General features: G+C 37.0%; 1 protein-coding gene across 7 annotated transcripts in view; it reads left to right on the top strand.

Moving 5' to 3' along the window:
* The window catches only part of LOC131429807 (protein amalgam), a 274,623-nt gene that overhangs the window by 240,905 nt on the left and 14,949 nt on the right, over positions 1–18,769 (top strand). For all 7 annotated transcript variants that reach the window (XM_058594185.1, XM_058594187.1, XM_058594189.1 and 4 more), the window contains 6 exons: positions 1,602–1,787; positions 5,230–5,434; positions 5,533–5,664; positions 10,916–11,035; positions 11,825–11,995; positions 12,666–12,878. In XM_058594185.1, the coding sequence (XP_058450168.1) occupies positions 1,602–1,787; positions 5,230–5,434; positions 5,533–5,664; positions 10,916–11,035; positions 11,825–11,995; positions 12,666–12,878 (1,027 nt within the window). The remainder of the gene's footprint in view (positions 1–1,601; positions 1,788–5,229; positions 5,435–5,532; positions 5,665–10,915; positions 11,036–11,824; positions 11,996–12,665; positions 12,879–18,769) is intronic.

Raw genomic sequence — 18,769 nt, 5'->3', positions numbered from 1 at the left:
ATATGACTCAAACCTGCGTTCTTATGCAATCCGTGCCCACGCGTTATCATTTCGCCACTCTAAGCCCGTGATAGACACGGTTTTACCACACGACCGGGTCTGGTAAAGCGTTCATCGAACATGGTCTAAATCCTAGCCGCCTCACGGCCGGTATCGTATATCCAAACATCTTCTCTGTTCATCAGACAAATCAGACGGAAGAATAGATATAGAACGAGAAGACTTGTATTAGTCATTGCAAAAGCTTAAACAATTTGTGATAGTTTATGTGCAGCTATAGCTATCGATTGAAGGTCCAGATTGTGAAAGTAACCTTATTTTAAGTAATAAAACTTAAATGCACGATCAAAAATACGCAACTTATGTGAGGTCTTTCTGGTTATCAGTACGATTTCCACCTGCTTGTTGATTAGTTCTTGTCCTATTTAGTAAACATTCAAAATCAGAGCAGCTTCTGCATTCAATACTAAAACTTGGACTTACATATCAGTCGATTTATTATCGAATTTGCTTGCAAGCTTTAAGAAGTAACAGTAATTTATCGCACTTGGTTGCAAGATAAGGTACCAACTAACTCATCACGCTATTCCCCCTTTCGAAACAATTTACAAAGCTAAAATGTTTCTATATTTAATTTGCAGATCTTGGAAAAACATTTAAACTATCCATGGATACTTTCCTTCCGATGATTAGCAGTTTGAAACTCAATCGAAATTCAATTTCCCTCATAACTTTCGCACCCAACAACATAAACTTTCCACAAGACATACGTTGTGTATCCTTGAAAAAAAAAAAAACTTTTCCTTTGTTTTCGTCCCAGTCATGCCGGATGAACTTTTCACGGTCGAAAGCAACCTTCTGGCCCGGGAAGACGAGGCATTTACGGGAAAGTTCGAAAACCCTCCGCTAGCCACTACTTCTGTTGCTACTGCTGCCGGTTGTGGTTTGGGTCAACTGCATGACTCAAGACTTTTTCATGTCTATATTGGTTAGAAATTTTCATTTTGGGAAGTTTATTAAAAGTGTTTTTCGTTTTTTATCATCAACTTGTTGTGGTAGTGCTGGGCTTGCGTGTCATGTCCTCCGTGCAGCGCGCCGCAAATGCACAAGTGGGCCTTTTTTCTGGCCGCCCGTTTGTCATCCTCAGACTCAGAGTAGTAAATGAAATCATTAATAACGATTGTGGGTATTTTATGCTATCGAACTCGCCTCGGTCGTGATTGAAAGTTTTTGCCGGGAATGAACATAATAAATACTTCGCCATTTAAAATTTTGCGTGTCAGCAGGCTATCTACGAAAATGTTCTTGTTTCTCAGCATCGATAAAGTTTTCATGGCCCCTTACGTATGGGAGTGGGTACCGCTGGAAGTTCGTTTCGGTGTCCTGTTGGAATATACTTTTTGTACGCTGTTTCAGCGACACGAAATCGAAATTGTGGAAATGAATTTTTCATTGGTGGTGGAATTCCGTAAACTTTTTTCCCGGCTGCGATGACATGATTTTTTACTTCAACATCGCATAGTTCGGATTTGATTCATTGGACATCGGCAGCTGCCGATAAGTAGCTCATGAACCGGCTCATAATCTGTTGTCCTTTGCAGGTGGCTTGGATAAAATCTGACTCGAAGGCAATTCTGGCCATCCACACCCATATGGTGGCGGTGAATCCGCGCCTGTCGGTCACGCACAATGGACACAACACCTGGAAGCTGCACATCTCGCACGTACAGCTCAATGACTCCGGAAGCTACATGTGCCAAGTGAACACCGACCCAATGCGGCATCAGGTGAGTAGGGGGTCCTTGGTACGGAGCCGCTAAGCTCCTGTCAACTGTTCTGTCGGTCGGTCATTGCGGCAGTTGGTCGGAATGTGGTTTGTGAAACAGGCCAACCGAAATTTACGTATTCATAGCATAGCGTTTCATCCGAACAGGTGGGCAATGGCGGATAGCAGATGGAAAATATTATTCAAATGATTTGGAGAACGTCCAGCACAATGGCAGCAGAATGACTGCGTGGATGGTGCCCGTGAATGTCAATGATCGTGATCAGGCGCGTAGCTAGAGAAAATTTTGGGGGGGGGGGGGTTTTAGAACATGGTGATAAATCAACACATGTACAATTTATATCACAATGTTTCCCATGGGTTATAATTTTTTGTTTCGGGGGGGGGGGGGGGGGGGGGGGGTTTGAACCCCATAACCCCCCCCCCCCCCCCTGTGTACGCGCCTGATCGTGATTGTATTATGTCACTTGTATTCAATGTTAACGAAGTGCAGAGCGTAACAAAGCGGATGAATTAAATTTTCCGAACGTTTTCTTACAAGCATCTTCAAGCGAAATGCTTAGAATTATGACATCCTTAAAGCAGGGGATACTTTTTTCTGAACTTCTAGTCAACTTTTCTTTCCATGCAAACTTTCTCAAATAGCATTATTGAAAGTAAATATCTGAGATTGAAACTTGAAACTTGAAACTTGAAACTTGAAACTTGAAACTTGAAACTTGAAACTTGAAACTTGAAACTTGAAACTTGAAACTTGAAACTTGAAACTTGAAACTTGAAACTTGAAACTTGAAACTTGAAACTTGAAACTTGAAACTTGAAACTTGAAACTTGAAACTTGAAACTTGAAACTTGAAACTTGAAACTTGAAACTTGAAACTTGAAACTTGAAACTTGAAACTTGAAACTTGAAACTTGAAACTTGAAACTTGAAACTTGAAACTTGAAACTTGAAACTTGAAACTTGAAACTTGAAACTTGAAACTTGAAACTTGAAACTTGAAACTTGAAACTTGAAACTTGAAACTTGAAACTTGAAACTTGAAACTTGAAACTTGAAACTTGAAACTTGAAACTTGAAACTTGAAGCTTGAAACTTGAAACTTGAAACTTGAAACTTGAAACTTGAAACTTGAAACTTGAAACTTGAAACTTGAAACTTGAAACTTGAAACTTGAAACTTTAGACTTTAGACTTTAGACTTTAGACTTTAGACTTTAGACTTTAGACTTTAGACTTTAGACTTTAGACTTTAGACTTTAGACTTTAGACTTTAGACTTTAGACTTTAGACTTTAGACTTTAGACTTTAGACTTTAGACTTTAGACTTTAGACTTTAGACTTTAGACTTTAGACTTTAGACTTTAGACTTTAGACTTTAGACTTTAGACTTTAGACTTTAGACTTTAGACTTTAGACTTTAGACTTTAGACTTTAGACTTTAGACTTTAGACTTTAGACTTTAGACTTTAGACTTTAGACTTTAGACTTTAGACTTTAGACTTTAGACTTTAGACTTTAGACTTTAGACTTTAGACTTTAGACTTTAGACTTTAGACTTTAGACTTTAGACTTTAGACTTTAGACTTTAGACTTTAGACTTTAGACTTTAGACTTTAGACTTTAGACTTTAGACTTTAGACTTTAGACTTTAGACTTTAGACTTTAGACTTTAGACTTTAGACTTTAGACTTTAGACTTTAGACTTTAGACTTTAGACTTTAGACTTTAGACTTTAGACTTTAGACTTTAGACTTTAGACTTTAGACTTTAGACTTTAGACTTTAGACTTTAGACTTTAGACTTTAGACTTTAGACTTTAGACTTTAGACTTTAGACTTTAGACTTTAGACTTTAGACTTTAGACTTTAGACTTTAGACTTTAGACTTTAGACTTTAGACTTTAGACTTTAGACTTTAGACTTTAGACTTTAGACTTTAGACTTTAGACTTTAGACTTTAGACTTTAGACTTTAGACTTTAGACTTTAGACTTTAGACTTTAGACTTTAGACTTTAGACTTTAGACTTTAGACTTTAGACTTTAGACTTTAGACTTTAGACTTTAGACTTTAGACTTTAGACTTTAGACTTTAGACTTTAGACTTTAGACTTTAGACTTTAGACTTTAGACTTTAGACTTTAGACTTTAGACTTTAGACTTTAGACTTTAGACTTTAGACTTTAGACTTTAGACTTTAGACTTTAGACTTTAGACTTTAGACTTTAGACTTTAGACTTTAGACTTTAGACTTTAGACTTTAGACTTTAGACTTTAGACTTTAGACTTTAGACTTTAGACTTTAGACTTTAGACTTTAGACTTTAGCAGTGTTGGTGATTGCCGAAAATTTGACAGAAGCTGCTATATTGCTATCTAAATTGTATACAACATTTTCAATCCGGTAGAAGATGCTACAAGAACTCGAGTCTCTCAATGTATGAACCGCGAGAGAATTTTACTACATTTCTTCGCTCCACTTCATACTCTGAGTATTTCACGGCCCATGAAAAAATATACAGTCTGATAATGATCGTTGCTGTGTAGAATTTCCCAAGAGAGGATCGCAAGTTGACAATTATCGCAGAAAATCGAATCGATGGTTAATCTTGATATTTCTCATACTAGGTTGCAATATTTCAAAACCCTAGTGGGGAGCATTCACATACATTTTCATAGACACAATTTATACAAAGGTTATATGCACATAGTTAGAATAAGCGGCAATAGTAAAATGATTCTATCGCAATTATCCACTGCCCATACAGAATCGGATCGCGAAACGAGAATAAGCGACCGTTTGTTGCTTCAGAGAGAATCCCCACAGCAGCGTGCTAACCTTTGGTTCTCAGAAATGTCATCGAGAGAAATTCGCTCTCGCACTGGTGTCGATTCTATGTTAAATGAGCCCGGCATGGCTGTTTGTTGTTGCGATGATATTAGTCTCTCTTTGATGGCACTGATTCAATCGTGTGAAGAGTGAAGAATGAACGTTCATTGATACGATAAAAGCCATCCTTGGACTTTAGACTTTAGACTTTAGACTTTAGACTTTAGACTTTAGACTTTAGACTTTAGACTTTAGACTTTAGACTTTAGACTTTAGACTTTAGACTTTAGACTTTAGACTTTAGACTTTAGACTTTAGACTTTAGACTTTAGACTTTAGACTTTAGACTTTAGACTTTAGACTTTAGCCTTTAGACTTTAGATTTCCGGCGTTGGACTCTTGATTCTGGACTCTTGGATGTTTTTAATCTTAATTTTTTTCTCTTAAACTAATGAATGCAAAAAAGTGTAGCAAAAATCAGCACAAAATTATTGTATAAGATGATTAATTAATAAGATAATGATAATACAATTTCCGGTATTCAGAATAGACCTGTATCTTGCACAAATCACCATCGACGGCTGTCCTAACTCAATGTCATATTTGATTTGCAGTCCGGCAATCTGGATGTGGTTGTCCCACCGGACATCTTGAACAGCAACGACCCGAACAGTGCCTCGCTGGAAGAAGGAATCGCCAACGAGGGCGGAAATATTCTGCTTGTGTGCCAAGCGGTTGGAGTTCCGCTGCCAAATGTACAATGGCGCCGCGAGGGTGGTAAAGACATTGTCGTGCGGTCCGACGCCCGGGAGAAACAAGGTAAGATATGCTCCGGAACTTTGACTGCTTGTGGTCAGCTGGCCTCAGTGTTTAATTAACAGAAAATGTAATTCAACCTTTGCTCTCTTTTGTTGCAGTGGTGAAGTTGGTCGAAGGAGAACGGCTGGTGCTGAATCAGGTGCAACGGACCGATATGGGAGGATATCTCTGCATCGCATCGAACGGAGTGCCTCCTTCAGTCAGCAAGCGGTACGACGTGCAAGTGAATTGTAAGTACAAGTTTCGTTTGGTATACTAAGGAGGAAGAAAAGCATTTTTTCCTTCATCATTTGTCAAAGGTTTCAATTTTGCTTGTAACACTGCTATAATTTATTACCATCGCTTTACCGCGACCGACTGAAAAGGGTCAGTTCTGGTATGTTCGAGTATAAAAAAATTCCCGTGGCAAATACTTTGTACCACCAATCGAAAACAAGAAAAGGCAGGAAAATCTGTCGAAGTGGTCTGCCAGTAAACTTTAGCTCCTCTAAGAATTCGGAACTCAGGAAAAAATGGAAGGTTAGACAAAAAAGCAAACAAGTAAAATACATTGTTTTGCTCTTAGCCTTTTCGTGTGAAACTGAGAGCATACCGAAAACGTTAATCATTCGGAAACGCTCACAGCGACAGCATACACCAAAATTTGTTGCAGTAAAGTGCTAAGGCAGTGTATTATTTATAAAATTTACTCGAAAATTTGTTATTTGTACATAAACTGTGTCTAAGAAGAAGTTTTACGAAATCGAACGGGCACTTAGGAAAATATGCACTGAACAAAAAGGTTCAATACCTTTATCTTAAAATGAAGAAGTTACAGCTTAAACAACTTATGGGCATTCAAAAGTCTTCGAATTCTTGATGTTTAATTGTTATTGAAGCAATTGAATATGATTCTACAGAATTGCGCAGCCTTAGCAAGTTTTTGGTAATAATATATTTAATTTAGATTAACTTTGCCTGTATGTATAAATTTATCACAATGGTGAAATTTATCGGAATCCTAAGGTATTCGCCCAAACAAACTTTTTTTTCTGATTCAAGATTCATAGTACAGATTTTTGAAGAATCCCTTAGTAATATTTAGGAAAACATGAATTACATTCATCGGTACGCGATCTTGTCAAGAAATTGAATCCACCGACAAATACCGTGTTTTGTGTTTGTAAATCATTTGCCTAGCGCTTGACTGTGGATTGGAAAGTTGGAAGTGGAACAAATCGGAAAGTATGCTCCCGACAATTGGACAAAAAGGTGATTGCGAAATGTGCCTGGCAAAGTTGGAACTTAAAACTTTAAAACAGACTTTACTTTGCACTTCCCGCTGTTGTGACAGCAAATCTGGCCAAAACAACAGTTCAGTTATGAGCTCTAATGTCTTGTTTGTAGCGACAATCACAGTTTTAGTACGCAGCTACAAATATCTGACCAGACCATAAAGAAAGAAATGTTCTCCATTGAAAGAAGAAACATATTCTTTGTTGCTCGGTTATCTGAGAATTACTACATGGAGTAAAAAGTCCCGGGCCTAACAAAGAAAAAGTCGATTGTTTATCGTGAAAACTTTTTTAGTCTTCAGTATAATCTCGCGTTCTAGATTCTAGATGGTTACACTTGACTCATTGGTCGTCCCAAATTTTGGTGCCCTTTAAAAAAAAAGAAGATTTCTCGTTTCCGTTTGTGCAATAATCTCAGCATTCAACGAAAATTTCTTTCCCTGGAGAAACCTTTTCAGGTTTGGAAATAGATAAAAGTGGCTGTTGGTCAGGTCTGGAGAATATGGGAGATGGTGGACCAATCCATATGCAAATCATTCAATTTCACCGTTAGTTTTATGCATGAATGCGCTGGTGCCTCTTTCTCCACAGCTTGATCAAAACTAGAACTCACCTGACACGATCAGCTATTATTCAAACTCAACAAATATATACGCGTTTTGAAATTATTTATGTCTTTTCTGTGAGAAGCCCGGAACTTTCCATTCCATGTAGTAGTTAAATAGTCATTTTTTGTATACTTGGAAAAGGATGTTGCTGTTCCGGAGACTAATCAACTATCTAGACTTTATTTTATGTTCCGTAGGCCTCCTAACTGTGTCAAAAAAATTCCTACATAAGTTATTTTAACCTGTCGTTTGCTTTGTTAAGAACCCATGTATAAAGCTGGCCGAATCGAGAACTTTCTAAAATACATGCCTAGGCCATCTATAGTATTCACATTTTATGGGGTACTTTCTCATCGTTTGGTCGCTCAATTCACTTAATATTTTATGGTTTCCTTGAGTTGTTTATAGCTTTGTTCGACAATTTTTCATTTATATTTCTAACTTAGCTTAAGTTCTTTTTTGTATTCTATTATGACATTCTTAGGATGTCAAATGAGATCGTATGGTATAAATAGGTGTACCAAAAAAGTGGTGATTTGCAGGGGAAAAATTGTTAATTTTTAACACCCAAATTTATGTTAGGTGCAAATACCCATTTTTACTGATTTTACGTTTCGTCTTTAACTCATCAGTGTGTTGCAGTTTATGTTGAAATGTTATTACCACAATCTGTACGGCAAGCAAGCAGAAACTTGTTTCATTCCGGACGTTAGATTAGACATTACACTTGGGTGAAATAGCAAAAAGTGTTTTCAAATAGCAGTTCAACAAAATCTGCTACGCACTGATGAGTCTAAGCCAAAGAAGTATTTGATTTGGCAGGCCATATGTAGTTGTGGTCGGAAATCAGAAAGCTCAGTTTTTATCGGCACTACTAGTAAGAATATGAACGAGAAAGAATGTCTGCGAAAACGGTTGCTATTATTTATCAGAAGCCACAACTCTCTAGATCTGTTTGGCATGATTTGACCTCTTGCCACTATACGAAATTCTGTACAAAAGGTCAAATACGTACCGAAAACAAAAGAGAACTGACGCGTATCTAAGAATACTGTACGGAACCTAATGGCGGAAAGTTAGAAAATTTTACAGAAATAAGGATTAACATCATAATCAACTGTTTCTAATGTACCTAAGGATGAAGCCAGAGAGAAAGCGAAGCGATGCGAAACTTGACAGATCGCACGGAGTCGAGCTTCAGAGTTTGGCATCGCGTCGCTTGTCGGATATCAGCAACCACTAAAAGGACGCGAAGGCGAAGCAAATATTGCAGAGCAATTCCAGAAATGCTTAGCAGATCATCAGACTCGGCCTTCTCCGATTTGGATGAAACTTTGCACATGGCATCGGTATGGCAAACCATAAGTTTTGAACCGATGGAGAGGTCAATCCGACTCACGACTGATTTTTAAAAAGGGCGTATGTATTTTTGCATTTCACAAAAATTGCCTTTTTCAAATCGTTGTAACTCGGAAACCGTTAATTGTACAAAAATGGCGTTCAGGAAGAAGTTATAGGGAATCGATTGAGCACTCTAAGAAAAATATACACTGAAAAAAGTGTATATATTTTTAGAGTGCCCTATTGATTCCCTACAACTTCTTCTTAGACGCCATTTTTGTACGAGGAACGGTTTCCAAATTACAACGAGAAGAACTTGATCATTTGCATGCACCCGTAAACTGTTTAGCTGTAACTTCTTCATTTTTCAAAAGGCACGAATGGGATAGCCATCAATCTGTAGGTTTTAATAACAGCTTTAAAATAAAAATTATAAAAATAAATTAAAGCCCTGTTTTTTTTATTTAACTTTTTCGGATTATTTTGTAATTATTGAGAAAAAAATCAAAAAATTTTGTCTGTGTATATTTTTTTTAGAGTGCCAACTTCTACAACTTCTACCTGAACGCCATTTTTGTACAATTAACGATTTGAAAAAGGCAATTTTTGTGAAAAAATCAGTCGTGAGTCGGATTGATCTCTCCATCGGTTCAAAACTTATGGTTTGCCATACTGAAGCCATGTGCAAAGTTTCATCCAAATCGGAGAAGGTCGATTCTGATTTTGTTACTTTTTCGTCTACTCATTCCTGGAATTGTTCAGCTGTTAAAATTTCATGATATTCTATTCATTGGTTTGTGAGTCATTGTGCTAAGAGTGACGCTAATTTTGTTATTTTTGAGAACAATGGATCAAAAACAATTTCGTGTTTGATTTTAAAAATCATTGTTTAAATAAAGCATTAGTTTGAAAAGTCTCATGGAGACTCTGCTCCATCAGAAACAACAATTAAAACGTTGGTTTGCTGACCTCAAACCTGGTCCTGGAGACACCGATGATGCAGAACGCAGTGGACGTCGATATGTGACAATGGATGAAACATGGATTCATCACTTCACTCCGGAATCAAAACGATTGTCATCTGAGTGGACAGCAACTGGTGAACCTCGTCCAAAGCTTCCGAAAGCACAACAATCGACTGAAAAGGTTATGGTCTCGGTATTTTGGGATGTGCGTGGTGTAATATCTATCTTGAGAAAGGAAATATCATCAACAGTGAATAATATACATATAGCATTATTTTAGCGTTTGAAGCCTGAAATTGCAAAGAAACGACCGCATATGACAAAGAAAAAAATTTTGTTACACAGAGACAACCGTGTCACAAGTCAATCAAAACAATGGCAAAGCTACATGAATTGAACATTAAATTGCTTCCACATCCACCGTATTCTCGCCTGATTTGGCTCCCAGCGACTACTGCCTATTTGCAAGCTTGAAAATATACTCGCCGGTAGGAAATTTCGCGCGAATGAAGAGGTTATCGCTGGAACTGAGGCCTATTTTAAGACAAAATTAAATTGTTCTATAAAAATGGGAATTGAAATGTTAGAGTGGCGCTGGAATGATTGCGTTGCTGTGTTGATGAATAAAGTTAATTTTGAACCAAAAAAATCGTGTACAGAAGAGAGTGTTGTTAGGCCCGGGACTTATCAGCCATGTGTAATACCTTGAAGAATGCATAAAGAAACGATTTTTACCATTCCTACGGAGCCATGACGCTACCTCGCTACTCTGGCTTAATTTGGCATTTTGTCACTATGTCAAAGATGTTTTGTAAAGTGAATGGAGTCTATGTTGTACCGAAAGAGACGAATTCACCTAACTGTCCGAAGTTGCGACCTATCGAGCGGTATTGGCCTCTCGTGAAAAGAAAACTCTCTCAATATAAATAACAAGCTACAACTGTAGTAAAATTTTGAGATCTTGGACAAAAGCAGCAAAATTGGTTGCAGAGAAGTCTGCACAGACCCTGAGTAAACTCAAAAGTATGTAATTTCTTCATGAACTCTAATTAAGAAACTGTAAGTAACTTAATCTGTCCAGATTTTATCGCGAACAAATTTTATAACTCTATTATTCTGAAATAAAAACCCGGTTTTGGTGTCCAAAATTTAACGTAGACTGCCTTTGTAAGAGAAGGAGTGTGATTTGCATAGTCGATGTTTCTTCCTCGAAGAGTATCAAAAAAAAACTTTCCGTTGCACCATCCCACTAATTTACCCTATTTTCAATTCCATCCAATTTGTCAATTACAGTTCCACCCAGCGTGAAAGCCGGCAATCAGCTGGTGGCAGCTCCGGTGGAAAGTCACGTCATGCTGCAGTGTATCGTGGAATCCTTCCCGACACCGCTGAATGGGTGGTATAAAAACGATGGTAAGTAGCACGAGTACACACTTCGTACTTAATACGCTTTGTAATTTTTGCCCACATTCCCATGGGAACATAACAGAACGAAAACAACCGCCTGCTGGGATCACCGCGTGTGACAGAAAAAGTGCACCTTGTATGGTGGGAGTTTCGGCAGGGGGAAAGGGCAAAGTACGAGAGTTTCTTTTTTTTATTGATGATGATGAAGATGATGATGATGATAATGTTGTTAATGATGGTGCTGTGGTCGCCTGTTTCCGATTTTTTTCAATTTCGCAAGTCATTTGGTGCGATTTCCCATGTAATTTTGATTTATTTTCCCATGCAATTTTCGAAAGGTTTCTACATGAGCTCTCAAATTGTTCTCTCGAGATTTTTTTACGCGCCGTCCTCTTCAGTGGTGGCACATGAACAACATTGGGTCGTACAGATCCATGCTTTCGTTCGTTCATTCGTTCGTTAAATGGATTCTAGCAACAACTCTTCAAGCTTCGTTTTTTTATAGCAGTTGCTGAGGTCTTACTCAACAGAAGTCACATCCCTTACATCCATAATCGGAATGAACGTCTGTTGTTGAGAGTTGTTTTATGGGATACAATTTTCGGCTTGCCTTCCCTGACTCCTTGGGACCAGAGTTTCGTTTCAACCGTATCAGTAAGCTGATGTTATTTTTTTCTGTTGTTTCCCAGAAGTTTTTCTTCTAGATTAATTTGTTACAGGCGATTTCGGTCCAATCCATACCATGACCATGCACATTTGCTTCGTTGTTTAGCCTTTTTATTCTCTCCTTCACAGGAATCAAACTGTATGAGAGCGAAAAGTACGTCGTCAGCGAGGAAAAACTAAACGCCTTCACCTGGCAGCTTAATTTAACGGTAAAAAACCTTCAGAAAACGGATTTCGGAGCGTATGCCTGTTCCAGTATTAACGCTCTGGGGAAGGCCGATGCCCGGATACGGTTACAAGGTAAGTTCGGGCGGTACGATTGAATGAGTTACATTTTTCGCGAGATTTCAGATATCCTTAATTGAGTTACGGATAATTTACCCGCATGTATTCGAGGATTCCTGAAAAAAATTCTTTTCTAAATTCTATACAACTGTATCCTGTTCCATCACACAAATCATCACACTTCCGGGAACACATTTAAGGTACTCTCCTCGATTTGGTCACCTGTCAGGAAAAATCATTTCACAACCGACTCATTAGGTACTGGATCCGATTTCGAAACAGCAATCTTTTGAAAAGCTTTCGAATTCAATTTCACTCAAGCGAGTGACCAATTTGCGTCGCAAAAAGTCCCTTCAAGTGTGAGTGACAGTAAAATTGATGGAAAATTAGTCCGGTCGAATGGTTTCCCTAAGCGACTTTTCTCCCGTACATGTTTTCCGTAGCGTGAGATAATTTTTCCTGCCTTCATCCGCTCCCCCCCTCCTTGGGTGATGGATGCCGATGTTCCGATTTTAATATGGTCATCAGCGGGGAACCCAAGCGCAGCCGAAAAATTGCAGCATCCATTTTAAACCTGTTCACTTATTGACATTTGCCGGCGACAACAAAATTAATTGCATGTAAATTTGTACTAATAATATTATTTCTTCCCTTCCCCCTCGGGGTATTCCCTGCTGCTCCGCAGAGCTCCGGTTGCCACCGAAGCCAACAACGACTCCGACGCCGTACGTGCCGCCAACGCAGAAACAACCCCGTCGGAAGCAGCACCATCAGAGCCACGGTAAGGGCAGTCACGATGCCAACGGGAAAAGTGGCTTCGGCGGTGGCTTCAACCGTGACAGCTACATCATCAATCACATCCAGGAGAACGACTTGCTCGGCGGATTTGGCTCGGACGGTAAGTAAAACACAGGGTACAGTCTGCACTTTGCGGCACAGGACAAGACGGTGTTTGTTGACGGTGCCCATTTTGACCTGTGCACTAAGTTATGGTGCCAGTAACCGAGCACCTTGCACTTTACTGTTGAGCCATGTCCTTTACTGGGGAGCAACTATGTATCGAAAGGAAATTTACCTTCCGATACTAAATTTGTTTAGAAAGTATGGAATTGGGGCCAGGTTGATTGATGATTAATTGGTACCACATCTAGTGCAAGAACTATTCTTCCTCTCGGGCTAATAAAATATTATGAAGTATGTCAACATCCATCTTGTGACTGCACTTCAGTAGTGGTGTTTTTTTTAAATACAGGTCATACGTTCGAAACAGAGTGTGGCTCTAAACCTGATGTTCATACTTCGAATCGGAATGGTGTACCTCATGGTAGATTAATCACGACACGCTGTCTAACGAACAACACGGGGTATTTGATTATTTGAATAATTAGTTAAAAAACTGCACTTAATTATTCTGAACTAAAATGTGTCAAACCTTCGGTTCCAAAAGTTCATTTGATATATATACCTTATGATCAAAAAAGAACCGGAATTTTCATTTGAAAATTCCCGCGCTTGTCCAATCGGTAAACATTTATTCTCTCAACGTTGGCAACACTTTTATACACATTCTGTCAAATTTTCTCGCATATCGTACGATTTATTTTTGTTTGGCGTCTATACAAAGAAGTTGAAAAATTTTCGTGTGGCGATTTTTATAATGGATGAAAATTTAGAACAACGGCTCGCCTTCGAAGCGCCATTCGGTCGATTGTTGTGCGGTTTCGACGTCATATTCATAGATCCACACCTCATCATCAGTTATGATGCATTCGATGAATGTGGGGTCACTATCTGCGTTGGAAATCATCTCTTTGGCCACATCAACACGACGCTGTTTTTGAATGAAATTCAGCTTTTTGGCACCAGCCGAGAAGCGACGCGTTTCTAACCCTAAACATCAGTTAAAATGTGTTCGGCTGATCCATAAGAGATGCCCAACAACACAGCAATCTCTCTAATCGGTACAGAACGATTTTGCAACACGATTTGCTTCGCCGATTCAATGTTTTCTTCAGTAACAGATGTTGTTGGGCGGCCAGGGATCTCATCATGATCCAAGCTTGTACGACCACCTTTGAAGCGTTTATACCACTCGTATGCCTGTGTTTTTCCTAGACACGATTCACCAAAGGCCTTTTCGAACATTTTTTACGTTTCGGAACACTTAAATCCATTTGCAACACAAAATTTGATGCACGCACGTTGTTCTAAATTTTCATTCATTATAAAAATCGCCACACGAAAATTTTTCAACTTCTTTTATCGACGCCGAACAAAAACTACTCGTACGATATGCGTCAAAATTTGACAAAATGTGTATAAAAGTGTTGTCAACGTTGAGAGAATAAAAGTTAACCGATTGGACAAGCGCGGGAATTTTAAAATGAAAATTCCAGTTCTTTTTTTATCATAAGGTATATATACATATATATATATATATATATATATATATATATATATATATATATATATATATATATATATATATATATATATATATATATATATATATATATATATATATATATATATATATATATATATATATATATATATAAATTATGCCGTGTACTATCGCGGTTTGAATAAAAAAAACTTTATTTCACTTAATTTTCGGTTACATGGATTCGCTTACGTATCTCACTCAAGACTGACTAAAAATTCCTATCGCTAAACCTTTTGTTAATTTGGATTTGACAATTCAGCAAAGTTCGATATCGTCGATCGGCCACGTTGTCTTCGATGTCGTGTGGTTGGCGGCTGGAACGGTTGCTATGCCGGGTTTACCCCGTGTCAGCATTTTCCTTGCTGCGTTGGTCGGCGGACTCTCGGCTGTCGCTATGTTGAACTATGGGTTCTTTACTGTTGACGTTGCTGTTCCGGATCCGGTATTTCGTAACATATATATATATATATATATATATATATATATATATATATATATATATATATATATATATATATATATATATATATATATATATATATATATATATATATATATATATATATATATATATATATATATATAATGAGAACTACGATAAAAGTTATCGCAGAAACAGGACTCGCACCCGTAGCATCCTCCTAAGCTCTTTTCTGGGTAGTTTAATTGGCAAAACGATTACCCCGGTTAGGAAAAAAAGCTACGGGTTCGAGTCACGTCTCTGCGATAAATTTTTGCTACACTGAAAGACTGAAATCAATTTAGTTGATTTTCTGATCTGATTTTAGTTAGTTTTTTTCTTGAGACAATTAACAAAATCTTACTTTTGCTAATTTAGATTTTTAATTCTCATTTGCTTAATAATAATAAAATGTTAGTTGAAATGGCTATTTGCTTTCTCATATAGAAAGGTTATGCAATCACTTGAAAAACTGACTAGTGAAAACTGACCCGGAGGGCCAAGTGTCATATACCATTCGACTCAGTTCATCGAGCTGAGCAATGTCTCAATGTGCGTGTGTGTATGTGTCAAATAATATCACTAGGTTTTCTCGGAGATGGAGGAACCGATTTTGACAAACTTAGATTCAAATGAAAGGTCTCGTGGTCCCATATGGAATTCCTGAATTTTATCCGGATCCGACTTCCGGTTCCGGAGTTATAGGGTAAAGTGTGTTCAATATTGTACACTGTCACTTAAACCGGCGAAACAAAACATGTAAAAAAAATTCAAAACTGGTCTCAAAACTACACAAATCGATAGTCATTATCAGTAGGCAACTAAAAAAACCGATTCCGGCTATCCTGGTCCCCGGTTCCGGAAGTACCGGAAATAATGGTCATATATACCAAAATGGATCTCACTCACTTTTCTCAGCGATGGTTTGACCGATTTCCACAAACTTAGATTCAAATAAAAGGTCTTCCGGTCCGGTTCCGGAGTTATAGGGCAAAGTGTGTTCAATGTTGTACACCGGCACTTAAACTGGCGGAACAAAAGCCGTAAAAAATGTTATAAACTGGACTCTAAACCGTTATTCCCAATCTTAGGGTCGATTGAAAGGTCTTGAAAAAATACTGCATATTTTCGGATGCAACAAACATTTAAATCGTAATTTAGAGTGCGTACTAGTAAAGTTTGTATGTCATGTTAGTTGGTGGCCGTACGAACCGACTTTGATTATACCGGTTTTCGGGTTCCGGTGCCGGAAGTGCATATAATAGCCCAAGTAGCACGTTAAGTTGCTGTCCTGTATATTTCTACTGATTGTGCAATTTATCAAGTTAGTTTATATCACTATTCTAGTAACTGTTGTGTTATGGAAAAAGCGCAATTTTTCTGTGTTGTGCAACATACTTTCAAGTTCATCCGTTATTACGAACATTTATTCACAACGATTGTGCAACTGCCACAAAAACTCATGCGTCAATCCCATCAAAAAAGCAGTAATAAAATCAGCGAGAAAACAATTGTGAAACTAGTCCAATCTACTACGTAGTGTAAACAAGAAATGGAACGACGTTTACAAAAACATAAAAAACATAATTTCTAATGAATAAGTTTCATATTTGATTTTCAATACAACTGCTCTCAACACAAACATGGATCTTGTAAAATAATCTGCACATGAAAAATGATAATGCACATATTGTAGAATTAATCTTTTGTGTTTCTGTAAATGGAAAATCGACAACGAACTGCATTTTAATGGTGAAACATGTATTCGTACGCATGTATTCAAGTGCCTTTAAATTAACGTGTTTTGATGATTCTAAACCAATTTCTGTGAAAATAACAGTCTATTATTTTTAATGAGAATCATCTGCATGGTGTTTAAAATACGTGTATCCAAATATTCTTCAATTCTTCTTTGATCAAACTAATGTGTAATTAAACCTGGAAAATCTCGAAATGATTTTTTCTTGAATATTTTTCAATATGGCATCGATTGTAACAGTGAGTTGAATAGAAAATGGTTCACCCAACGTAATGACATATATTATCTAAATAACAGGAAACATTAACATGTTAATATTTCGGAAAGAAATTCTCCACGTTTTGTTTTTTATCAGTTTTAATCTTCTAGTTGAATTAAACAACAATACGGTGTAGTCATTTATCTTTTGTGATACGCACTGTAGGTATTATTTTTTGGCAAGTCCGTGTGCATGAGCTGCAAAAACAAGTTGCACAAGCGGTAATATAGAACTATGGGAGTAACTATGTTGAAATTAACTTTTCGTTCAATATCTTTGAAAAGTGATGTCAGGTCTGCTTATTTTTTTTCGCGAGATGAAAACCGAATACAAATTATCTGATTTATTTTTGTTTTCATTGCGTATATAACGCTGTATTCCTGCAACTTTTATGATAATAATCTCATGTCTGCAAGTTTTACGTTCAATTTAAACAGATAAATCTTGCACAACTTTTTTGCAAGTTTTGAATTTTGTATCAATGTTTTTCTAAAACTGAAGAAAACTGCGCACACTGATCTAAAAATTCATGAGGCAGCAAAAACAATGCGGACTCTGCAGAAATATATTTTTTACAGTAAGGTTATCAATTCGGCTTAGCATTTTTTGCTTGCGGAGAGCATCAATCATTTCACTATTTTTTCTTCCACAAGAGATTTATAGCAATTTCGACGTATATTGTGCCCGGTACAATTATGACAGCCGTTTGGATAGTTTTTGATAAGTTGCACAATTGTTATAGTTACTTCCGTTATACATGATGTAAAATTTTTTGTAGAGCTTCCAGTGAAATATTAACAAGTTGGTGATTTACTGCACAATTGTTTTAGATGTACTTAAAGTTGTTCTACAGTGATTTTTTCGGTAGTATTGTGAAACTTAACAGTGATACGTTGCACAACCAATTTTAATTTATATTTCTAAACATATCTAACATAAATAACATTTCTAAATCAATTGTAAAACATCTTCAAAGTTCAATAAGTTACATTTGCTACTTGGAAGTGAACTCACTTCGTTTTCTTAAGGATGACGTACGCAATCAAAGCACTGTTTTATTCTGTATGTTAACATATACTAGTTAATGCACAAACAATCTCTTGGTTTCTTTCAAAAATCGAAGAGAAAATTTTTGAATAGAATACCACAGTATTATATATGAGAAAGGCATCATTACACCACTAGGTGGATTAAAACAGATTTTTTAAATTACAGTTCAAGAGATTTTGATCGAGGAACTGGAAGAAATAAAATTACACCATTAAATTACAGTATGCACATACCAGAAGTTTTTACATACCAGAATTGATGGTCCAAACGAAAAATATAATGATCTTTTGCTAAAATTAGGCGATTCAAGGAAAATCTTAAGACATTGAATTTCATGTTTTAATGTCTCGAGAACGATAACTTGTAGAAGAAAGCAAATTGTAACGAAATGTATTGCTCTTGGGTTGTAGAATCATTTGTATCCTAGTTTAAGAGAAAAATATGGCGAAAAAGTTGAGGCCACTGTTTTCTTTAATTCCGTTTTTTCAGCTGATTTCCTGATTTCTCAGCTTTTTCTCGGTGTACCTACTTTTATCTCATCGACGTCGAATGTTGGTTTTATTGGCAAGTTCGGATTCGAAACTATTACGTAAAAATGAAGTTGTTTGTTCGTTTTAATTCAAATTTTCCGAATCGCTCTAAAAAAATGAAATTCCTTAAAAGTGTTTTATTTCATTCCACTAACCGCGCTAATAAAGGTTGTTCAACAAAAAAAGGTTCATTTAACTTTTTTTCAGCGTCCTACAACTTCTTCTTGAGCAATGTTGTTGCACGATAAACTGGAAGCTGATAAAGATAAAATTGCATGCAACAAT

The sequence above is a fragment of the Malaya genurostris genome, chromosome 2, assembly GCF_030247185.1.
Source record: "Malaya genurostris strain Urasoe2022 chromosome 2, Malgen_1.1, whole genome shotgun sequence".
In the NCBI taxonomy this organism is placed as follows: domain Eukaryota; kingdom Metazoa; phylum Arthropoda; class Insecta; order Diptera; family Culicidae; genus Malaya; species Malaya genurostris.
The sequence above is the reverse complement of the archived record's forward strand: the minus strand, read 5'-3'. Positions and strand labels throughout refer to the sequence as shown.